This window comes from Eschrichtius robustus, chromosome 10, assembly GCF_028021215.1.
Source record: "Eschrichtius robustus isolate mEscRob2 chromosome 10, mEscRob2.pri, whole genome shotgun sequence".
Classification (NCBI taxonomy): domain Eukaryota; kingdom Metazoa; phylum Chordata; class Mammalia; order Artiodactyla; family Eschrichtiidae; genus Eschrichtius; species Eschrichtius robustus.
Genome location: NC_090833.1, coordinates 100,948,328 through 100,973,430, shown reverse-complemented (window position 1 = coordinate 100,973,430; position 25,103 = coordinate 100,948,328). Strand labels below are relative to the sequence as shown.

General features: G+C 44.8%; 1 protein-coding gene across 1 annotated transcript; it reads left to right on the top strand.

The window, feature by feature from the left end:
• Positions 1-17,786: 17,786 nt before the first annotated feature.
• NXNL2 (nucleoredoxin like 2) lies at positions 17,787-23,758 on the top strand. Its single transcript, XM_068553629.1, has 2 exons — positions 17,787-18,088; positions 23,356-23,758. Exons 1-2 carry the CDS (start codon positions 17,787-17,789, stop codon positions 23,522-23,524), a joined length of 471 nt encoding a protein of 156 aa, XP_068409730.1. The 3' UTR covers positions 23,525-23,758.
• Positions 23,759-25,103: the final 1,345 nt, after the last annotated feature.

Below are 25,103 nucleotides of genomic sequence, written 5' to 3'. Positions count from 1 at the left end.
TGGCTTGCTAGCCAAACAATTGCACAGTGTTTTTCCTCAAGAAAACCATAGTATTTTGGTATGCAGCAGAAGTGCTTTATGCAAACTTCCCATTTTGTCATACAGAATGCAAAAGACTTGTACTCAGAGTTTGAGATTTAATAAATTAATAACTCTTACAGCATCATCATGAATATTCTTAAGTGAAACACTTTTTTTAAACTGTGTGAATGCATGTAAGTGAGGAATATGGTTACTACTAAGTACCGTTTGGTGCCACTGGCTTGATTTAGGTTGTACCAGTGGTTTTACCCACTGCTGCTTTTGTACCATTCGGGCAAATGTCAATATAGTGAAGGCAAATACCATTTTAGTGTTATTGTGAAAACAGTTTCCACCCTGCAAGCCATCTGAAAAGGTCTTGGGTCACACAGGGTTCTGGAGAACGTACGTTGAAAACTGCTGAGATAGGGGTTTATTTTTATTATAAGCTGTCTGCAAGCCTTCTGGAGATAGGTAAGCACCAGACAGGGGGTTCTTCTTATTCCTTTTGTATCACAGAGAGGAAGATTCCAGGAAGAGCCTTAAGTGCCACTGGCCAGGCCTGCAGGAGGCTCAGAAAGGAAGCGTTCGGGTTGTCCTGCTTCTGTGGGGGGTGGCAGCAGAGAGAATGGGGTTAGAGATGGGAAGCCTCAGTACCTGAACAAGTAAAGTACTTTTGGGCTTCACTCTTTCTCGTTTTAAAAATAAAACAAAAGTCCACATTTCTGATTTCACACTTTTTTGTTTCAAAGAGAGGAACTACATATATTATTTTGTTTCTACAATACTTTATGGGACTTTTTGGAGGATTTAATAAGTTAACATAAAATAGGTAATGCCTGTCAACGTTAAATAGGTAACAAAGTGCCTGGCATACAGCATTGAATAAAACACCATCATCATTAAGCGTCCCGGGCATCCAGTGCCCTGCGTGAGCTGGCACAATCCACCTTCCATCATCCTCTCCATCCACCCTCCTGACAAATGTCCACTGAAGCCAAATTGAGATGCTTGCTATTCCCTCTCCCCAACCTGCTTGGGCCCACCATCTACCACCTCTTTCTTGGGCCCATTCTCCTACAGATTCTTCCAATCCTCCTCCTTGAAGTAACTGTTCTTCCTCTAGACTTGTGTTATGGGCTGAATTATGTCCCCACAACAAAGATATGTTGATGTCCTGATTCTCAGAAACTCAGAATGTGACCTTATTTGGAAGTAGGGTCATTGCAGATATGATTAGTTAAGTTAAATGAAGCCATACTGCAGTAGGATGGGCTCATGATCCAATGTGACTGGTGTCACAAAAAGGCCATGTGAAGGTGGAGGGCTGGAGAGATGTGTCTACAAGCCAAGGGACACCAAAGATTGCTGTAAACTACTGGAAGCTCGGAAGGGGCAAGCAAGTATTCCACTATGGTTTCAGAGGGTAAGGGTTTCTCTTGGGTCCCAGCTTCATGCTCTTTGAGTTTTGAACTCTCTGACTTTATTGTGCATACCTGTATTTTGTTTGTTGAAGCTTCTTGGTAAATCACCCTTTTGTCTGTAAGGGGAGAAACCTGTGATTCCCTGGGTTTTAGGGAGCAGTAGGATTACAGGGCTTCCTGTAGATGATCTGTTTTAGGGAATCCAAAGGCAAAGATGGGTTCTACCTGGTCTAAAACTCTTGCTCCACTGTCCTCAAAAATTCCTATTTCCTATATGTATACCCACTATGGACCAGGAACTTGTGCCTTTTTGGAAAATGAGTGAACTTTTGGATAATTTGGAATTGTAATGGCCACTTTAGGGGAAACTTCAACTTAGACAAGTCTACCTGAAAAGAGGATCTCAAACTTCTCAGAGACAATAGAATGCATTCTTTGCTTGGTATGCAGAAGCTTCTAAAAGACAGAATGTTTCCAAAACTAGCTTTTCTAAAAGAATCCTTACAGCATACAAACAACAATCTTTAGCAAAAAACTTTGGTCATCTGAGCAGGTAAACTTAGCTTAGTCCAGTGGCCAGGAACACAATTTGGATCCAGCTATTCTTTTGGGTTTTGTATTATTGTACCTGTGACATGGCTAAAATTTTTATTTTTTATTAATATTTATTTATTTATTTTGGCTGTGCTGGGTCTTAGCTGCGGTACATAGGATCTTCCTTGTGGCATGCTTGAGGGATCTAGTTCCCTAACCAGGGATCGACTTGGGCCCCCTGCATTGGGGGCGGGGAGTATTACTCACTGGACCACCAGGGAAGTCCCTAAAATTTTTAAATAAAAGCTATAAGGTCTCTGTTTGTGTCTGTCAATATGTTTACCTATGTAAGTATCTATATTATGTATATGTGATAATTTTAAAAGCGTTCTATTTAATTGGCTAAAAGAAGACTAAGTGCTCGTATGAAGTATTCGTAAAAAACAGAAATATAGAATCTAACTCAAATATTTTTTAAGTTCACATGATCTGGGATAATCTTGGATAAATAAGAACTAGTTTAAGTTTGTTAGTTTAATAAAACAGGCATGTTTTCAGAATTGTCAGCATTAAGTATAGCACAAACATACAACTTTTTCTACCTGGGTTTACTAGTTAAATTAGCTCATGCTACCTCTATATTACAAAATTGTCAGCCAGAAAAATAACTTAAGATGATGGTTAGCTGTTTGATGTCTAATCTAAGCATAACTGTTAAGAAAAAATAATTTAAATAAATTTAAGTAAGATAAAAGTTTATACTAAGTTTAACTAAATAATGGATATACTTTGAATATCTAGGTCATATCCAAATAAGATAGTATACTGAGATGTTGATCACTAAACATAAAGATAAGTTTATCTACTTTTGGCTTTTTAATTTTTATAGAGAGACAATGGGTATCTGGGTCTGTTAATAAATATGTCATTTGCCACATTAAAAAAAGTATGCTATGAAAAACATGTTTCTAAAAAGTATACATTTTTATAATTATGTACAGTTGGCACCGTGTATCCTTGGGTTCTGCATCCATGGATTCAACTAACTGTGGATTGAAAATATTCAGAAAAAAATTCCAGAAAGTTCCAAAAAGCAAAACTTGATTTTGCCACATTTTGGCAACTATTTACATGGCATTTACATTGTATTAGGTATCACAGGTAGTCTAGAGATGATTTAAAGTATACAGGAGAATGTGTGTAGGTTACATGCAAATATACATCATTTTATATAAGGGACTTGAGCATCTGCTGATTTTGGTATCCACGGGGGTCCTGGAACCATTCCCCTGAGGACACACGACACGGAGGAATGACTGTATTTATACATTTGCTAATTTACTACAGGATGTTAATATGTGATAAACAGTTTTCAACTGCCTGCTTCCTAGTTTTCACTGGGAAGGAAAGATTAGTAATAGTTAAACTTAGCAAAGGGAAACAACTCTGCATACAACGTATGGGAAGAAAATGGGATATATTTTTTTATGAAGAGTATGCAAGGAATATAGGATGTGTTTTTGTTAAGGGAAAAGAGAGCAATGTTGTCTAAAAAAAAAATGACTGGTTGTTCCAGAATAAGAAAAGAAAAAAAATAATAAGACAAAACCTAAATGGATATAGAAAATTTCAGGAGGTTTATGGAAAATAAATTTTATGTGTGAGGTCAAATCTGGCTAAAATTGAATAGATATATTATAAGGTTTTTTAAAAACAAGCTTTAATAAATAGTGTACTTATGTAATACTAAAACAATGTTCCTTCATCTGCTAAAAGGACAAAGTTTTATTAGACTCAGTCTGCTCTTGGTAAGACTCTGAAAGGTTTTTCTTTACTTTTCAAGTAGTCTGCCTAGAAAACAAAGATTCTGTTGTTTTTGAAAATAATTTCCTGTGCTTCATGTTGTCTTTATCAAGACTGATTACTTAAGAAAACTGAGTCTTCTCTGTTAAAAAAGCTAGGGTTTTTTACAACTACAGTTGACCTTTGAACGACATGGATTTGAACTGCATGGGTCCACTTATACTCACATTTTTTTCAGTAGATAGGTACTACACGATTCCAGGTTGGTTGGATCCAAGGATACAGAACCTCAGATTTGGAGGGCCAACTGTAAAGTTACATGTGGATTTTTCACTGCATGGAGGGTTGTGCTTCTATGTTGTTCAAGGGTCAGTTGTATATAACTTTCTGTATTTGCCTTTGAAATCTTTTAATTGTCACTTTGGTTGAATTGATAAGTGTTGTTTCACAGTGACCTGTGATCCTATTTGATCAAGTATCTTAAACATTTTGACCTTTTTGTTTTTTAAGTTTTTTTATTTTTTAAATTTATTTACTTATTTATTTATTTTTATTTTTGGCTGCATTGGGTCTTCGTTGCTGTGCGCAGACTTTCTCTAGTTGTGGCGAGAGGGGCCTGCTCTTCATTGTGGTGCTTGGGCTTCTCATTGTGGTGGCTTCTCTTGTTGCAGAGCACAGGCTCTAGGCACTCAGGCTTCAGTAGTTGTGGCACATGGGCTCAGTAGTTGTGGCTCACAGGCTCTAGAGTGCAGGCTCAGTAGTTGTGGCATGCAGGCTCAGTAGTTGTGGCTCACGGGCTCTAGAACGCAGGCTCAGTAGTTGTGGCACACAGGCTTAGTTGCTCTGCAGCATGTGGGATCCTCTCAGACCAGGGCTCGAACCTGTGTCCCCTGCATTGGCAGGTGGATTCTTAACCACTGTGCCACCAGGGAAGCCCCATTTTGATACTTTTGACACACTTCCCAAAATCAAATTCTGAGTGAAGTCTTTTTGACCTCAAACTAACTTTGGGATTTTCCAGAGGGTGCCTGGAAGATTTCAAAAGTGTTGTTCTCTCTCCTTATAAAAGAGAAATGTTAATTTATTAGGCTTATTTGATATGTTAAGTTACATGGGAAACAAAAACTAATGTTTAACTTTCTTAGATTTTATTTACATGGTTGTATATTATTAATATAAGTAATTCAGAAATTATATGAAACTCCTAAAACTCTGATATGTCCTGCTGTAATGTTATCAGTCATAATTTCCGTTATTATTTTATAGTATTATACATCACAAAGATAACAATTTGCTTCTCAATTGCATCAATTTTTTGGTGAATTTTAACCATGGCTCTTTTTAAGTCTTTCGTCACTCACAGACAGTTATTTTTTATTCTCTATTCTTCTCTGAATGCACTTACAGTCAACTACAGGCAAAAATGCTTCATCTTCAAAGAGATTCATGGAAAGGACACTGACAAGTACTCTAACCACTGGACCACCAGGGAATCCACCCCCGTCTTGTTTTTGGCAACGTTGGGTGGCTTTCGGGATCTTAATTCCTCGACCAGGGGTTGAACCCAGGCCCCAGCAGTGAAAGCGCCGAGTCCTAAACAAGTACTCTAAAGTATACGTTTCTGATAACTTTAAGATCGTAACACTGAACTGGGTAAGACTTTATAAAACTCTAATGAAAACTGGTTGATTCATAAAGCTGCTAACCCAAGATGAAGCAAAACAAGAATTAACAGGAGACTGAATGAACTGATGAAGATGATTATCACTTTTATGATTTAATTTAAACATTGCTGGTTCTTTCGTGTTTTGTTTTTCAGATTTAAAGGACCTCTTCTCCTGTCTCTTAAGCTACCTATAACTTACAGCGATTTAATAAAGTATACTTTTGTAAACAAAGTTGAAACATTTATCTTTTTCTCCCTATCTGATCCCTCCAGAATTCAGAAGCTCTCGTTAAATATCCTTATTTTTCATGGCAACACAAGTATTTATATAAACAATAAAAATCTGTTCTCCTTGTAATAGGACACAATTAGACAAGTCCTTGACTTAGCTTCTTAGCCTAAAGAGACTTTAAAGGTCTAATATGAGATTCCTTTGTGGACTTAAAAAATTATTCACAACCTAAAAGTTGAGTTATGTTTTATTTGGCAGAAATTTTTAGGACTTAAGCCAGGGGGGCAGCCTCTCAAGTAACCCTGAGACAACTGCTCCGAGGAGGGAAGGGGGTGGGGGGGAGCCAGGTTATTTAGAAGTTTTGCAACAAAGGGCAGGTCGTGGGGAACATCAAAAGATTATTGTAAATTAAAGAAAACCACATATCCCAAGTTAAGGAATTTAGCGCTTTTCTATGTATGGGAAGATGCAAGAATCTGGGCTCACTGAAATCATTCCTTTGATATTCACCTCAGCTCTCTGGGGCCAGTATCCTGTGTTTTCATATCCTGAGTTTCCTCAGGGCTCCCATTGGAGGGCTGCAATTGCTGATGACCGTGACATCCTTTCTTAACTGATATGGCAGGAAATATTCCATTTCTCACCTTATTACCAGACAGTTTTAAAGAACTTTTTTTTTTTTTTTTAATTAATTAATTAATTTATTTATTTTTGGCTGTGTTGGGTCTTCGTTTCTGCGCGAGGGCTTCCTCTAGTTGTGGCGAGCGCGGGCCACTCTTCATCGCGGTGCGCGGGCCTCTCATTATCGCGGCCTCTCTTGTTGCGGAGCACAGGCTCCAGACGCGCAGGCTCAGTAGTTGTGGCTCACGGGCCTAGTTGCTCCGCGGCATGTGGGATCTTCCCAGACCAGGGCTTGAACCTGTGTCCCCTGCATTGGCAGGCAGATTCTCAACCACTGTGCCACCAGGGAAGCCCCTAAAGAACTTTTTAAGGTTGACTCTATGGAGCCAATAAAGCCCTTTGGACATTATGAAAGCTGTAGCCCGAAATGTCATATTTAAAACTATGCATATAATGACTATTCTTACTACATTTATGTTAATAATCCAACTTTAATAAGACTAGACTTATTTATTTTACAAATTAGTTTCACTGCAATTATCTTCGATTAAAATGGGATGACTATAAAAAATTTTCAGTAGAAAACTATAGTGTACCCATTATTCTAGTCCAGTTAATTGTCTTTGAGGTTTTGTTATCTACTGTCAATGAAAAAATTAGTCAATCTAAGAAAAAAAATGGAAAATATTATTTGAGCCAAATTGATTATTATAACCCAGGAACAGCCTCTCAGAAAGCTTAAATTAATTTAGCAAAACTCCAAAGTTTCAGGTTACCAAAATCTGCAGATACTATTTTAGATGGACATTCCCAAAACAGAATTATTCCTAAAGAGTTTGCCAAAAAGCTCTTCTCATTTACCTCTATTTTATTTACTTAAAAGTTTCATCATATCAAGTTATTTTCCTTGCTGACAAACTTTATAACAGGAATAATAAGATCTTATTTGATTTCTAATAAACCTAAGTATAATAAAAGTATTATGCTTAATGTTGATGGCTCTAAAGACATGTCTGCATTAATTAAGTCAACAATCTTAAGCTAACTTTAATACCAGATATTAATTCAATGCTGAATATTTCCCAGATTATATGAACCTGAAATTCATTCTGGACAGCTTCCTTTATATTTCTGAGTATTTATATAAATGAAACAGGAGGGAAGGAGGCAGGGCACAACATTTGAAAGAATGACATAGCCCGAGGATATGACATAAACTGATTAGAACCAAATGGGTCCAAGATAGTGGACGAGTTGACTTCCACTAGACCTTGAGCCTCAGTATACCCTCACATGAGCAAGCTAAATGACACACCCACAGGCGCCATGACAGTTCCAAGACCTACCATAAGGATCCAAAAGTGGGTGGTGGCCCAATTCCTGGAAATCCCCGCTCCTTCCTAAAGTAGCTGGCATACTCCTGCCACTCATTAGCCTATGAAATTACCCACCCCTATAAAAACTGACAACCCCATAGGCTGGTGTCATTCTCACCTTCTGAGATGGCCCACACTCTGTCTGTGGAGTATGTTTCTCTCTAAATAAATCCACTTCTTACCTATCACTTTGTCTCTCACTGAATTCTTTCTGTGATGAGACATCAAGAACCTGAGCTTCATTAAGTCCTGAAACCAGGTGTGTGATCTCAGTTGGAAGACCGGGTTTTGGCTGGGTTCGAGTCCTGGCACGTGGGTTCAAGTCCCAATCTGAGGTGCACGGTTTCATAAGTGCACCTTAAGCCAATTAAATAAGGCTCTTTTACAAATTAATTTTGGCAATACCACACATTTACAACACACATATATAGATACATACAAACACACAAACACAGAGACCCCATAGTTCCCATTCCAAAATGTCATCTATGAATCAGTTAAAATAATTTTAACATAATACCCATCAGTTACAAAAGAGGTTGGATTCAAATTGTGTTTCTGGCAAATGGAACAAATCAAGGTTATCTGATTAGGTGGCTAAATCCTCTTTTTTTTAAATTTATTTTTGGCTGCGTTGGGTCCCCACTGCTGTATGCGGGCTCCCTCCAGTTTCAGCGAGCGGGGGCTACACCTCGTTGCGGTGCACGGGCTTCTCATTGTGGTGGCCTCTCCTGTTGCGGAGCACTGGCTCTAGGCGTGTGGGCTTCAATAGTTGTGGCACACGGGCTCAGTAGTTGTGGGTTGCGGGCTCTAGAGCGCAGGCTCAGTAGTTGTGGCGCACGGGCTTAGTTACTCCACGGCATGTGGGATCCTCCTGGACCAAGGCTAGAACCCGTGTCCCCTGCACTGGCGGGCAGACTCCTAACCACTGCACCACCAGGGAAGTCCACCATTTTTACTAATATTTATAAAGACACTTAAGATTTCTATTTGTCCTTGACAAGTCAAGTTCTAAATTATCTACCCCCCACCTTTGGTTTTACCTTCCTGAAATTGCACTTTTAAAAAGATGGTAGAGGGAGGGGGAAGGCTAAGCTGGGATGAAGTGAGAGAGTGACATGGACATATATACACTACCAAATGTAAAATAGAGAGCTAGTGGGAAGCAGCTGCATAGCACAGGGAGATCAGCTCGGGGCTTTGTGATCGATCATCTAGAGGGGTGGGATAGGGAGGGTGGGAGGGAGATGCAAGAGGGAGGAGATATGGGGATATATGTATATGTATAACTGATTCACTTTGTTATAAAGCAGAAACTAACACACCATTGTAGAGCAATTATACTCCAATAAAGATGTTAAAAAAATAATAAAATAAAATAAAAAGATGTTAGAGATAAGAATACCTGGAGAAGACCAGGTACAACATTTGCATCTCAAAGGCATAGGAGAAGAAAGGCAAGTTCCTCCTAGGAGGAATTTGTTCCCTTAAGGCCGGAAAATTTTTCTCAAGACTTACAAACCTTTTAAGATAAATAGGTGAGGTTTGGGGATTGGCAAAAGGGTTGGTGGGCTTTGGATTGTTTCTGGAGCCACACCGCCGGTCCTTTAAAAACTAAATTGTAAAACAAGGATGGTTGTTTTTAATTCCTCAGAGAATTGGGTGGCCATGTCAATGATATCAAAGGACTGGCACACCCATTCACCTATGTTGGAATGTTTTACTTTCCTTCATTTAGCTTAGGGGAGCAGCCCCACCCCCCCACAAAAAAAAAGGAAAAAAATTCCTGTTACGCTCTGAATATCAGCTTTGGTCAGCTTAGTCAGACTGGTGGCCTCCTCCCATCTTGGTAACCCATTTAGAAGCACTTTTGAGGATCCTTCCTGGGTTTAAGAGATTCTTTAACTATGACCCTCAGTTGGGCCTTTGAGCTGAAGAGGCTTGCCTACAGCCTCAGGTGGTCCCATTTCTAAAGGTAACCACTTAATAGTGTCTTTTGAGTGGAAAGGCAATTCGGACAGGATTACTAGAATAAGTACTCAAATAAATGAGGATAAAGGGGAGCAGTAGTTGAAGTTTTAGGTACCTTTTATATCATTAACCTTTAGTTAGCCTTCTACAACAAATCTTTCAATGAGGCTATTTTGGAATTTTGAAGCCTTTTGGGGCTTCTGCATACTAATTATTGAATAAAATAGGTACAGTAGTTTGAAATAAGATCTCTCTAAAATTTTAACAATTTATAAGACTTTCCAATTCAAAGGATCCAAGGAACCAGCTCTACAAATATTTTCCCCCGCTAACCTAATTTTAGAAAAGAGAAAAACTTACCGCTGTTGTTTCCAGTAGACCCTGCAGACAGAGATCCAGAAGACTGCCAGGTTTAACTGTGCACAAAATGTTTTGGAGTGCCAAAAGAACCCAATTTTGGCCATTTCAGGGTCTGATTTCCTTTAATTCCTAATCAAGTACTTGCAAGCATACGTAGTAAACCCAGCTGGTATTCCCATAGGTGGCTGTCTGCCCGGGAGCTGTTTGGCCTTTGAGGTAAAATTTCCTGTTATTAATTTGGTAGGCTAATTCAGGTATGAGATATGATCTGAACAACTTTCTGAGGACAGTGTGGTGAATCAAATGTGTGCTGCTTCTGAGTCTAGCTCCCCAAGGAGTTACATTTGGGTCAATTCAACTCTCTTATAGGTCTCGGTTTCCCCCTGCGACAGTCTAAAACTGCCCAAGTGCTAATGTTAGGGGAAACACGGACTGAAACCACCCATCCTGGCCAGGCAAAGACAGTAACAATTTGCACGAGTTATTTTACGACAGGTGATGCTGGTAAGGAACACAGAACTAACAAGCCACCACCAACCGGAAGAATACGGGAAAGGTCGAAAGGAGAGAGGAGACACCAGTCCACGTGTCCTAACAACCTCCCAGAATCCTCCTCGCTGGAATCCACCTTGGCTAAGCGGTTGCACGCGCCACCAGAAAGGACCCTGAGTCAGAATGATTGGCCAGAGACAACCCGGAAACTAACCCAATTACCATAAAACCTAAGACTGCGAGCCACGTGGCAGAGCAGTCCTCCTGGGTTCCCTTACGCTTATGCTCTCCACCCAGGTGCCTCTTCCCAATAAAGTCTCTTGCTTTGTCAGCACGTGTGTCTCCTTGGACAATTCATTTCCAAGTGTCAGACAAGAGCCTAGTCTCGGGCCCTGGAAGGGGTCCCCCTTCCTGCAACACTAAGTTATCAGCCTCTGTCTCAGCCCGCACGCCCTCCTTCCACTCCCCCCAGCCCTCCACAATGGTTGTAGTAGTAAGTCGCCTTGTTCTTTGGAGTTGAATAATTCAGTCTCTCATTTAACTAGCAAAAGTTTTATTCAGACCATATATCAACTTGTTTAAAACAAATTTAACAAAACCCCAGCCATCTATGTTTCCCTGGATGTCCTGAACAGATGCCTTTAGGTCCCTGCCTAGGAAATGCACTGGTGCCCCTTATGACTTCAAGTCTTAAGTAAAACAGCTGGAATAAAATTTTCAGGACCGTCACTCAAACAATGAGATCCAATAACAGGAGAACTCATCAGAACACCTGAGGAGTACTGAGAAGCCAGTGCTCTTAGGGGAAACACTGACTGAAACCGCCCACCCTGGCCAGGCAAGCTAGTAACCACCAACATGAGTTACCTTACAACAGGAGGTCCTGGTAAGGAACTCGGAACTAATAAGCTACCACCAACCAGAAGAAGGGAGAGGTCAAAAGGAGAGAGGAGACGCCAGTCCACATGTCCTACCACAAAATTTTATTTGAGCCAAATTGAGCATTATAACCTGGGAACAGCCTCCCAGAAAGCTCCGAGAACTGTTCCACCTGTTTGAGGTCAAAGCATAGTTATTTAAGTTTTTGAGACAGAGGGCTGTATGTTAAATAACATATTATTGACAGTTTATGCAATCCAGATCTATGTGTAATGGGTCATCAGGGCCCCTTACAGGATTAAGAAGGAAGATTATTTCCTAAGGAGATCTCATTAATGCAGATGCACAGTACACAATAAACGGGAGGGAGGAGCCCAAATGGGCAAAGAAAAATTTTATGTTTAAATTTTTTCTCATCTTGCTATAGAATATGAATTTTATTTCATCACTACTTATAGAACTCAGAGAACTCACCACAACAGATTATATGTGGACAACGTTCATGCCTGTTGCTGTACAGAACCGCTGAGGACATGATCAAAGATTGTCAAACTGCAAACCAGGAAAATCCATCAGATTGAAACTGCCAGCCTCATTCCATCATCTAAAGATGCTTCAGACTCAAATCTAGAAAATTTCTCAGCTGGCTTCTCTCCAAAATTGGAAACTGAATTTATAATTTGCTTGAACTATTAACTTTTATTTTTCCTTTGTTTCCATAGAAATGCCTCATTAAATTACCTGTTTGCCCACATCATACAGAGGCCTAATTTAGATGGAAGCTCACCTAACTCTGCCTCCTGAAATAAAACATCCTCATGTTCATCCTGTCCTAAGTAATCATGAGGATATGTGTTTGCTAACACATCATGTTGTGTCTATGTAAATTACTAAAAAAATAATGTAGATTGACTTAGAAAAGTAAAATCTGAATTTGATTATAACCTATCTAAGTTATTCAGTTGGTTAAATCTTGGCTTCTGGGAATCTCTGCTCAGGGGAATTTTTCAGTCCTTGGTTATCATTCTCCTTATAGTCATCATATTAACCTCTCTAGTGCGTTGTATTCCCTTAAGGGTTTTAAATACCTTTCGGCAGCCACTCACACATCAAATGATATCTGTCAGGATTAGACAACTTGAAGAACTCAACGATCTGACATCCCATGTCTATGATGACGATGCAACTGTTGGTAACAGTGACTACATGACACTCTGTCCTGACAACTCAACTAGCAGAAACACTGAAGATGTGATTCTTCAGCCTGGCTACATCAACAGTGGGAACCCAGAGTAATACTATACTAGTTGGTCACACTCTCAGCCTGCTGAGAGAATGATTAAACCTTTGGCAGTTGGTTGGTGATTGATCCAACTTCCAGTCCCTCTCTCTTCCCTGGAGATCAGGGGGTGGGATTGAAAGTTCTAACCCTCTAAGCACCTGGTTAGTTCCTCTGGTAACCAGCCCCCATCGTTAGGTGTATTCCAAAAGTCACCTCATTAACATAAAAAAGATACCTTTATTGTTCTCATCACTTAGGAAATCCCAAGGGTTTTAGGAGCCCTGTGCCAGGAATGGGAGACAAAGACCAAATAAATATTTTTTATTATAAATCACAACATCACACAAGGTCATAAGGGTGGGGCCTTAAGCCAATAGGACCATGGCCTTATAAGACAAGGAAGATCTCTCTCTCTCTCTCTGTCTCTCTGCCATGTGTGGACGCAGTGAAAAGGTGGTCTAAAAGCCAGGAAGGGAGCTAGCACCGGAACCTTGAACTTGGACTTCCAGCCTCCAGAACTGTAAGAAGTAACTTTCTGTTGCTTGAGCCACCCAGCTTGTGATTCTTTGTTACGGCAGCCCAAGCTGAGTGAGACATGCTGCCATCTTCTCTCACACCTGCACTTTTCTGTTCCAAGCCATCTGGTGGAGCCATCCAACTGCTTCTAGAATTATCTAAAAGCATCACTGGTAAGAAGCTGGTGGGACCAAGGAGCACTTCCTCAGTCCAACACTAGGCCTGTTTTGACTGCTAAATGTTAAGTCCTCTCTGAGAAGCCAGTGCCCACTGAGGATGACCTTGCCCATGGCCCCACGGCTCATTACTGACAAACCCAGGCTTCTGTTTGCCACTTCAATGTCCCTTCCCTTCAATGGGCCAACCACTCTTTTGAAAACGAGTCATGAAAACCTCATGATACCAATCCCTAGTAACACATATTTAAATACAGGAAAATAAATAACATAAGCATGAGTGTTTAAAGCCAGGGAATTTAAAATGTAATATTTGCACACTGAGATGTCTAATTTGTTTGCTATGCTGATCAGAGCAGAAAATGTTTCCATAGTTCTATTTGTATATTCATAAGTGGTAGTAGACAGAAATGAATCATCGTTTATACATTTTGGCAGTGAAAAGAAAAAGTCAACTTTATGTCAAGTAGCCTAGGGTCCCATGTTTTTCACATGTTCCTCTTTTGGCATGGAGAAGCAATTCAGTGTGTCAACAAAAGGCAGGACTGAGCAGAGGTGCACTGATGGGAACTTCTCAAATATTCCAGAAACGTAGAGTCATGATTTTACTGTAGAGTTTCTCCCCAGAGAGCCTTTGAAGACCCCATGTACCCAGCCAGCCAGTAGTTAGCTCCGGAAACATTCTGCCTTTCAGTCGATGTCATGGTTATAAGCAAACCAAGGTGTCACAGCCGTTGATAATCGTTCCAAAAGAAATAGAGCCAGAGACTAGTTAAAGGCAACTTTCCCCTGCAACAGGGGAAGGAAACTTTCCCCTACAATAGGGGAAGGAGTTAAACTTAATTCCAAAGGCAAGGACAAGTGCGGATTTATGGCCAAGAAAGGGGGGTTGAGGCACCGTCGAATGGAAAATTACTGAGAGGAGACATCAAGGGTGAGGTATTCTTGCTAAACCTACTTAGGAGTCTTGTTGAAGGCAGGCTAGAGTGGTCAGTTCACGGGTGAGGGATGACTTAGCAGGATTCTTTGCTAAGACTGCTGAGGCAGGCTGAGGATGGGCCCCGAGTGAAACCACAGAACACGTCTCAGGGCTTGGTGGATCTCAGTTTATGTTAGCAAGGAAAGAATTCAGTGAGAGGCAAAGTGATAGATAAGAAGTGATTTATTTGTATAGGACGCTTGTGAAGGATACAAGCGGGCAGGCAAGAGGGCTCTGCCCTGAGAACTTAGCGGGCTACATTTTTATAATCAAAGGAAAAGCGGGGAGGGGGAGAAGACCATGTTATTCCTCATTCTTGAGTAGACCTCAAGCTTCCATAATCAGCTCCTCCTCCACATTGGGCGGGGGAGTTTTTTGGTCCCTACATAGTCAAACCAGGACTGTCATGATGCTATTCGAATCAGCAGAAGGGTGGTAACATATGCTAAAATATGGTAAATCATCTCAGGTTTCAGTATAATGAGGGTCTTCGACTTTGGTATGTCACCTTTCCCCTACATTTTAGCGCACACAGAGGAGCATGTCCTAGGGGTCTTAATTACCTAACCTCAACCAGCAGGATGCAGGCATCGTTGACTTGATGTATAGTTTTGTTGTTAGTTTCATTATTAAGCAAGCCTGCTTTGTTTCAGGATTTTCTGATTGCTTTCTTGAGTGATCATTAACTTACAATGTTCTCCCAAAGCCCCCTAAATTTCCCTCTCTATCTATAATCCCTCAGTGGGATTTTTAAACTAGCTATTTGATTATCCTACTCTATCCCTATCAGAAGGATGAGGCCTAGTAGAGAAGAGGGTTCAGAGGAGCCTGTCTAAAGTTCAGTCAAGTAGAGTCTTCAACAGAACCGAAGCTATCAGACAGGAGAAAATGCAGAAAAGATTGCCCTTAAATTCAGGTGGGAAATGGATGATAGGGTAGAGTATGTAAGTAGCAAACTATTTTTATAGTGGCAGGGGTCAGGGAGATGGGGCTGGGGAGGGAGGGCAGGTGTGAGGAAGCCCTCATGGGGCTGTTCTCGAGCATCAGCAGTAAGAATGCTGCCTGGCTCCGTGGAGATTATCCAGGACACATAAAGCTGATGAGCAGATGCCAGCAATCCAGGCACTCTTTGATGCCCTGGAAGGAAGTTGGGTATGAACTGATGTTGCACAGCCCAGCTGGGCTTAGGAGTCACCTAATCTAGTTTCCAGGACTCCATTTGCGGCTGCTCCTGTGCTCGGTGGAGGAACACGTGCAGCAGGAGACTTGGTTCCAGAAGAGGCAAGGAGAGGGTCCTGGGCTTCCTTTCATGGGACCTGCAGCCCCCTCCCACCTTAAGGACCAGCCAGTGGGATGGGGTCAGAAGCGAATGACACAAGATCACGCTTCAGGAAGGGTCCTGGGAAGTCCCTTCCTAGGCTGGTTGAGAACACCCATTAGACGCAGAACTGGAGCTGTGCCTGTGTCCCTCATGAGGAAGGCTCTTGAGAGCAGGGTCCCCTGCTTCCACACACACACACACACACACTCAGAGCAGCCACAGGAGAAGGGTCTCTAGGTGAGGAGGGGTGCTGGCGCACTGTTCTCCCCAGGATCTCTCTTTCCTGGAGGGCTGTGCCCACTTCACCATGGTACCTGAGTGGGCTGTTCTCCCAGAAAGGGACATCCACCCCCCGCCACACACGCCCCAGCACTCTGAGGGCACACAGTATTTATACGAATAATTGGGAATTTCTTGGTGGGCTGGTGGCACCGTTACTAAAATGAATGTTCTCTACTTTGCTCACTGTGGTGATAAAAGAAGAAACGCCAAACATCACAAAATAGTCTTCATGATATTTAGAGTTTAGCTACATTCATCTTAGTTCTGAGTTTTAAGAAAAGTCAGGCACCTCTATATGCAAGAATTATAGTTCTCCTAGTTCCTCTCAAAAAAAAAATTTTTTTTTGTCTCCGATTCGCCTATAAATTCCCCCGAGTCTTCCACGAGGACAGTGAATCAAGGTTTTGGCAGCGCGCTTCATGGAACATCATCAGTCCTCCGGCAGAATTTCCCTTGGCTGGTAGCGAACAGTGCCTGCGCATTTTCCTCCCATTTCACTGGGAAGCGGGGTTGGGGGCGGGGCGCGCAGAGAACCGGGAACAGCGAGCGGCTGTTCTGCCCGCGTCTCTTCCGCCCGCGACCCCTCCTTCACCGGCGCTCATTCATTTCGCGCCGCTTCCCTTCCCTTCTCTCTCCATCGCATGCACTCTGTTGTCCTCATTCACCTTGGTTTTTCTCTTGTCCCCACGGGAATATAAACTCCGCGAGGCAGGGCGCGGGCCGGGACCCAGGGCGAGAGGAGCGCGGTCGGCGCCCAAGGGCAGGGTGGGATCCTGTCCTTACTCACATATTTGATGTTTTGTTCACCGCTAACGTTTTTTTTTTTTTTTTGCATTAATTTTGAAAACTTAAAATATTGCATCAGAGTACTATTTATCTTGATCACTGAGTTTTTTGGCGCTAAATCCCTTGAATTCTGCGCCCCGCGCGAGTGCCTCACCCATTCCGGGCAGGGAGTTGAAACTATTTTGCTCGCTGTTGAATCCCAGTGCCGGGCACAGTAACACTCTGGTTCTCGGAATAACACATTCCTTAAGAACCGCCTCCAGTTTCTTGCAGGGACCCTCCCAGCCAGAGCGCAGTACTTCGGGGCAAACCCCAGGAAAGAACAGGGCCCAGGTGTCCCCAGCGTCGGGTCCCTACCCCCTAAAGGTGGAACCGCTCTTACCCTCCCGCGCGCGTCGCCGGGACCCCCGGGGCAGGCGGGGAGCGACCGTGCGCGGGGTGGGGCGAGCGCCAGCGGGACCTGGGGCGAGGGTGCGACAGGCGGGGCTCGGGGGAGGGTGCGGAGGGGGAGGGCATGGGAGAGGGGGGAGAAGAGTGCGTCGCCGGGAGCGCGGAGAAGGCTTGCCGCGCACGACCGAGAGCTGCGCAGGCGGGTGGGAGGTGAAGGGGGCTGCAGAGGAGGGCGTTGGGGCGGGACGCGGGGGCAGGAGGGGTGGGGGCGGGGCGGGGGCCCCTCGGCTCCCTGGAGGCGGGTGCTGTGTGTGCCGCTGCTGCGGCCGCTGCGTCTGGGGTCGCGGCTGTCTGTGAGTGTACCCCCCTCTCCCCAGTACGGACGCCCCTACTCCAGCCGGAGGCCGAGGCTCAGGCCCGTGCTGAGGTCCGAGTGCCCGGCTGTGCGAAGGGACCCAGCCAGGCCCTTCGGCTGGCTGCAGACGGACGGTGACCGCCACTGGCCCCAGGTGACCGTCCGCCTGCAGGTGATCAGCCACCTGCGCTCACTGCCGCCCCTCCTCCGCCTCGTTTTCCCGCAGGTGTCCGTGCGCTTCGGCTCACCGCCCCGCGTCTCCCGGCAGGTGTCCTCCCGCCGCGGGTGTCCTCCCGCCGCAGCTGTCCCGGCTCCCGGCCATGGTGGACGTGCTGGGCGGGCGGCGCCTGGTGACCTACGACGGCACGTGGGTGGAGGCCGAGGCGGCGCTGCAGAACAAGGTGGTGGCGCTGTACTCCGCCGCGGGCCGGTGCGCGCCCAGCCGCGATTTCACGCCGCTGCTCTGCCACTTCTACGCGGAGCTAGCGGACCAGGCGCGGCCGTCCGCCCGCTTCGAGTTGGTCTTCGGGTCCGCCGACGGCGGCGCGCAGGAGATGCTGGACTTCATGCGGGAGCTGCACGGCGCCTGGCTGGCGCTGCCCTTCCACGACCCCTACCGGCAGTGAGTGGGGACGGTTTGGGGGCTCTGGGAGCTGTTGGGCGCGCCCCCCAGCCCCCTTCCCAATCCCTCATCCCTGTGCTTCTCCCAGCCGTCGGGAGCTCTTTGATAACCCCATCTCCACCCCAACCCGTTTGAGCCTCTCTCAGCTACATCGTCGTCTCTGCTTCGGCTTCCCAGGGAGGCTCTAGCGGTTGGCTGACAGGGAGCATCTGCATCACCGTGGGCTCTTGGTGAGCCTGGGCAGTGGCCTCCTCTAGCCTCTGACTCAGTGGGCCTGAGGCTCCGGGAATCTGAATTTATAAGGAGTTCTGGTGATGCTGATGCTGCGGTCCAGGAAGCCCGCCCTGGTAAAGCACAGCCCGGGGACGCCCCATCCTACAGCGCAGGGAAGAAACCGCCCCTTATCTGGAGAGCGGAAGAGGGAGACCCAGAAAGGCCGTTCAGGTCAGAACTGGAGACCATGGGTTGACTGCTGTGGGCCAGTAGTACGGGACTGGGGACCAGGTGCTGCGGGGGAAGGGTCAGGACTCAAGGGCTGGAGGAACTTAGTGCCAGGCCACGTTGCAGTTTCATTTTTACTGGCAGTGACTGAAATTTCGTTAAGGCGTCTGCTGCTCCTGTAACTGTAGAAAGAAGCAGGTTCCTGGATTCTTGAGGAGACTTGTCAGAGGGGACAAAAATCCTTGCTCTCTGAAGGGATCTTGCCCCACCCTTGCTTTAGAAAAGATGTAACATGGCAGGGAACCTCAGCTCTGCTGGATTTCAGAGTTTGTGAGCAAACTGGAAATTGACCCTAGTGCTCTATTGGCTGTGGTCATGAGCTCCATGGAGAGGAGGAGGGAGAAGCGGGGGGAGGAGGGGAGGGGGAGGAGGGGGGAGGGGAGGGGAAGGGGAGGAGGAGGGGTAGGGGAGGGGGAGGGGGAGGGATGGGGCACAGACACCGGTTGTCTGGCATGTTGGGGTCTCATCTGGTGTTAAGAGCCCACATGTAGGTTTATTGCTCTTCACAAAGTGCATTACACCACCGTCCCTTAACAAATATGGAGGTGAATTTCTGGGTTTTGTTTTATAGCAGCATGTGTTGCATTTCTCTGGGGATTAATATTCAGTTGTGACATTTCCTCCCCCCCCTCCCTAAATTAATTATTCTGAGATGGCTTTCCTTCTGGACAATTAAAAATGGAAGCTAACTTTGGAAAGTTCCCTGGAGGAGTCATTTTCCTCCAGCACATGCTTTTGGTGATGCCGAGGAAGAGGTGAGGCCCAGGCCCTCGAGGGGCGGGGGGTGCCTGCTTCCCGAGGCCTCACTCACAGCAGGATTAGGAAGGTCTTCGATGATAAATCCAAATGCCCGTGATTTACTTGGCAGAAGGATTCATATACCTTCACATCTAGTGGTGGTTGTAAAATGTTTGATTTGCTTAGCGTTCAAGTTATGCACAGCTTTTGAAAGAACATACTTCGTTTTGAAAGTGACAGAGTGACAGTGTTAGTAATAAGCTCAGGCCCTGGGCAGAGCCCAGCTGTGGGACCTGTTCGTGGGGTGACTGTAGGTAAGGTATTCAGCCTCCTCCGAGTATAATGATACCTCACAGGACGGATGAGGACTGCGCTGATGCAGGAATTCAGAGCGTTGTCAGCTGGTTGTGTACCAGGACTTTGTGTCTGTTGCCCATTTCACGGTTTTGAGGCACAGGGACTGGTGCTCCTGGCTCTGGAACCTGTCCTTTCTGCTACGGCTTCCTCTCCCAGGGGACACTGAGCCTCAGCACAACCTTGCTAGGAGTGGGGTGGGCGGGGGGCCGTGCTCCCTCCGCTTCCCGGGTTACCTGGTCAAGGCCCATTCAGTCCACTACAGGTGCTGAGCTGTTCAGGGCGACTGCACTCGGCCAGCTCAGGCGGGCCAGCCTGACCTTGGAGGAATCTGGAGGGGGGGGTTCTTTGGGGGGAAGTTAGCTCCTTGTGCCTCCCCCTTTCCAGACTGAACTTTGTTAATCCTGTCATTGCAATTTAGGAGTTAGGGAATGTGGTATTCTGTGGGAAATTCTTGGAGCTAGGCCCTAAATTCTGTTTATCCCAGCCTGCATTTTGGAATCAGATCATGAGCAAAAATGGAAATAGCTGCCACCAAGGAGAACTAAAGAACGTAGGAAGCCTCCAGGAGGCCTTTGCGGAAGTTCTTGATTTGTGCAGAGCATGGCATCTGCTTGGTGCTGTGAGAAGATGGGTCCAGGACCGTCATCACCAACCAGTCATGGTGAGGGACCCCAGGCTGTCTTCCCTCAGCGGCCAAAGCACGTCATCTGCTTGTCCACTGGATTTCTGCTGACCAGCCTGAGGCTCAGGAGGAGATAGATCACCACAGAACCCACACACACCCCCTCCCGCCTGGGTTACCCCGGGCGTGGCTGGAGGTGCCGCTGCAGATGCACCTGCAGGAAGAGAATGCCTAGAGCCACTCACCTGTCCGTGGATCTTGGCTGTCCAGTGCAGCCGGCATACAAGACCCGGCCTAGAGAGGCAGTTGTTTACTGATGTCCCTACAGCTAGGGGCAGCGCGGGCCAAGGGTGGGCTCTCAGGTCCCGCCCAGATGCCTGTGTGCAGGTGGGCAAGAGGCCTGAGAGAGGGGACAGCATCGAAGACCAGGTTCTGTCCTGCCTTCCTTCCCTTTGTTATGGGCCCAAGAGCCAAGTAACAGCTTCTGACTTTGCCAGCAGGAATTTCTGTCATTTGCTGCCTGGCATGTGAGACCCACTCAGTCCGTGTCTCGCACACTCCCCTCCAGCATTTGACCCACGATCACCTTGTTTTCTTCCCTTTCCACCTGTGTTCTGCCAGACTGGTAAACTGATGTTCCAGAGTACTCTACACACTCTTCCACCTCCACAGGTCATACACACGCTGCATCCTCCAACCCTGGAGCCCCCGCTTCTCTGCCTAGTAGCTCCTCCTTTGTGCCACTGGGGACACTGGGAGCATGTCTGGCCCCAGAGGCCTATGCCCTCTATAGCTCGAGCCAGTGCCACCCCTGTGCTAAGAGTATGTGTCTGGGGTGGGGGCATGTCTCTGTAGTCTCCAGTGTTGGACCAGACATTGTTCAGTGCTTGGCGCCTGCAGGGCACTTGTTTGATGGATGCTCGGAGCAAGTAGAGAGATTTGCTCGGTAACGGTCTGCCAGTGGCTGAGATGGAAAGAGACTGAAGACAGAAGTTGCCATGGCAACCCAGAAGCAGTTGTGCCAGGGATAAGGATGTGCTGCTTTAGGTGGAGGGAGGGAGCCAATGCTGCAACTGCACACAGAGCGAGGAGGAAATGGGCTCTCAGATTTCCCCGAAATGGTTAAAATGCTCAGAGTTATCACTTCATTCTGCCCAGCAACAAGGCTCTTTCCTTTCTGAGGCTTGGTCTATTCTCTCTGGACACAGTGCCCAGAGGAGATGGAGATGACTTCGGGGGAGGAGGGTTGTTATGTGTCTTTCCTGCATGGTTCCAAGGTTACAGCTGTCCCCAAGCAGAGGCTGCCAGGGTGGGGATTTGAGGACCCACACTGGGTGACTCTTTGAAAAGAAGCTGGAGCAATGAACTGTCTTCAAACCTCCTTCTCACTCCTCAAAGCCCCACCTGGTTCCTGATATCCCCGTGTCGTCCCTTTTTCCTTCTCAATCTTGGTAGAGCTGTGCTCTGTTTTTCAGTCTAAGAATCGGGTTTGGCTTTGTTGCTCACCCCATGTTGATTCATTTCCTTGTCCAGTGATTTCTGTCCTCAATCTTCTTTTGCCTTCTTTCTACTTTCCTTGTAATTGCTTCATCATTGTTTTTCTAGCTTCTTGAATGAAATGCAGAACTCATCTATATAGAGGCCTTTTAGTTTTGGATAAGAGCGTGTAAGACATAACTCTCTGTGTCTAATTGTATCTATAGCTTGGGACCCATAGTATATGGGCATTATGATTTCATATATAATATATGGTTATTTAATTTTTAACTGATTCCAAAAATTATTGCTTATTGGTTTCCAATTCCATTATATCATTAAGTGGTCTGTGTATCACTGATTATTTGAAATATATTAAGATCCCTTTATGACCGAGAACATGGCTGGTTTTGTCACCATTTCATAGATGTTTGAAAACAAGGCATATTTTCTCTCCATTGGGTGTAGGTACTGTGTTTTTCTCCCTGCTTGAATTAAGATTTGTCTTGCCCTTGGATACTGGAAAGCAGCAGGAAGGGCCTGATGGAGGCGTCACGGGGGAGATTTAGTAACAGGAGGGTCTCAAGTGCATTTTTCCTTCCACTCAGTTTTACAACCCTGAGGGCGACAGATGAGGGAAATCAGACTACAGTTAATGTGAGGCCCTGGCAAGTTGGCTGTGGTAACAGGACGGGGATTTTCACCCAGCTGTCCCGTCTTGAGGGTACTAATCCCTGTGAAGGTTATGGGGAGACTTGCAAAACTAAGAAGGCAGATGCTCCTTTCCTTAAATGAATACAAATAATTTTGTGAAATGGTCACTCAAGGGGTTACATGTGACAGTAAAATGTTTCTCCCATAATGTTAATCAGTGTGTCCTTGAATCTGTAAGGCAGAAAGTCTAGTAAGCCTTTGTATTTATCTAGAACCCATGGAATTTTAACTTTTGCTATGATACGTACCTGATGTATTTAAACCTCCTGAGATGTAGGAGGGATACAAATTTATTGGGTTATATGTGGGTTTAAAATTGCACTGTGCAATTTGGCAACCACTAGCCACATGTGGCTACTTAAATTTAAAACTGACAAAAACAGGGAATTCCCTGGCAGTCTAGGGGTTATGACTCAGTGCTTTCACTTCCGTGGCCCGGGGTTCAATCCCTGGTCAGGGAACTAAGATCCCACAAGCCACTTAGGGCAGCCAATACATAAATAAATAAATAAATAAATAAAATTAAATAAAACCCAAAATTCAGTTCCTCAGGCTCACCAGCCAGATTCCAAGTGCTCTGTAGTCACATGTGGCTGTGGCTGTGACATTGGGCAGCGCAGATGCAGAACAGTTCCATCACTGCTGACATTCCTCTGCGACAGCACTGTCTTGGACCCCGCTAGCAGCAAGAAGAAAAGAGCCCAAAGGAATCCTCAGCCCAGTGGGAGGGCTCACCGGGCAGGCTGGGTTCTAAGGCTTTGCAGGCTCAGCTGGCGCTGGGGAGGCACTGGTCCCTGCAGACGTGCAGCAGCCTGGCCTGTCCCACGCTGACCCTCGGTCGCCCTCTTCTCTCCCACAGTGAGCTGAGGACCAGGTACCACATCATGGCCATCCCCAGGCTTGTGATCGTGAAACCGAGCGGGGACGTCATCACTGACAAAGGGCGGAAGCAGATCCGGGAGCGGGGGCTGGCCTGCTTCCAGAACTGGGTGGAGGCAGCTGACATCTTCCAGAATTTCTCCGGTTGAACTGGGGGGAGATCTCCGGGGACCTGGACAGGTGTGTGTCACTCCTGTTGCTGCAGCGTGAACATGACAGAGAAGAGGAGCATCCTGTTTCCTTTCTCGATGCTGGTGGTTTCTTTCAGAGCAGAAGCACTCAGCTGTGATGGAAAGAAAATATTGCTCAGGGAATGCCCTCCCTGTAGCCTTGTTTGTAGTTATTTTTATTATTCTTAGCATAGCTTTCTTCACATGAGCTTAAGTGTGTTCACACTGAGCTATTGGAAATCTATGCAAAACATGTATTTATACAGGATCTTCAGGTGAAATAGCATATTTATTGATACATTTTCTGGAGATGCCTTTATTTTAATGATATGCTTTCACAAGTATATTTATTACTAAAATTTGCAGAATCTATCTGCTTTAATGAACAAACCTATTTCCACCTGGAGCCCTCTGATTTCCTTCTTTCTCCTGGCAAACCAAGTGCCCTTACGAGGAAAGTGAAGCACTCAAGAAATACCATTCTCAAACACTTCGTTCGGTTTTTCAAAGGGGATAGTTTTTATTTATCTTTTTTATTTTTTATTTTATTTTATTTTTATTTTTTTAACATCTTTATTGGAGTATAATTGCTTTACAATGGTGTGTTAGTTTCTGCTTTATAACAAAGTGAATCAGTTATACATGTACATATGTCCCCGTATCTCTTCCCTCTTGCATCTCCCTCCCTCCCACCCTCACTATCCCACCCCTCTAGGTGGTCACAAAGCACCGAGCTGATCTCCCTGTGCTATGCGGCTGCTTCCCACTAGCTATCTATTTTACGTTTGGTAATGTATATATGTCCATGCCACTCTCTCACTTTGCCCCAGCTTACCCTTCCCCCTCCCCGTATCCTCAAGTCCATTCTCTAGTAGGTCTGCATCTTTATTCCTGTCTTGCCCCAGGTTCTTCTGACCATTTTTTTTCTTTTCTTTTCTTTTTTTTTTGTAGATTCCATATATATGTGTTAGCATACGGTATTTGTTTTTCTCTTTCTGACTTACTTCACTCTGTAAAACAGTCTCTAAGTCCATCCACCTCACTACAAATAACTCAGTTTCGTTCCTTTTTATGGCTGAGTAATATTCCATTGTATATATGTGCCACATCTTCTTTATCCATTCATCTGTTGATGGACACTTAGGTTGCTTTCATGTCCTGGCTATTGTAAATAGAGCTGCAGTGAACATTTTGGTACACGACTCTTTTGATAGTTTTTAATTATGAGTCTTCTTGGGATTCTTTTCTTCTCTTTGTTTTCTTTTCTTACACTTGCTTTTAATAGCATCACAATATCTTAGAAAGAAAAGAAAATTTCAAGGCTGCATAGTCACATCTTCAAGATCAAACCTCCACATCTTCTAAAAGATGCTGATTGATCCAGGTAAACAAAAGTTCACACATAATCTTTTTTTTTTTTTTAATTTTTATTGAAAGGTAGTTGATTTACAATGTTGTGTTAGTTTCAGGTGTACAGCAAAGCGATTCAGTTATACATATATATTCAATATATAACTATACATATTCTTTTTTTAACATTCTCTTCCATTATAGTTTA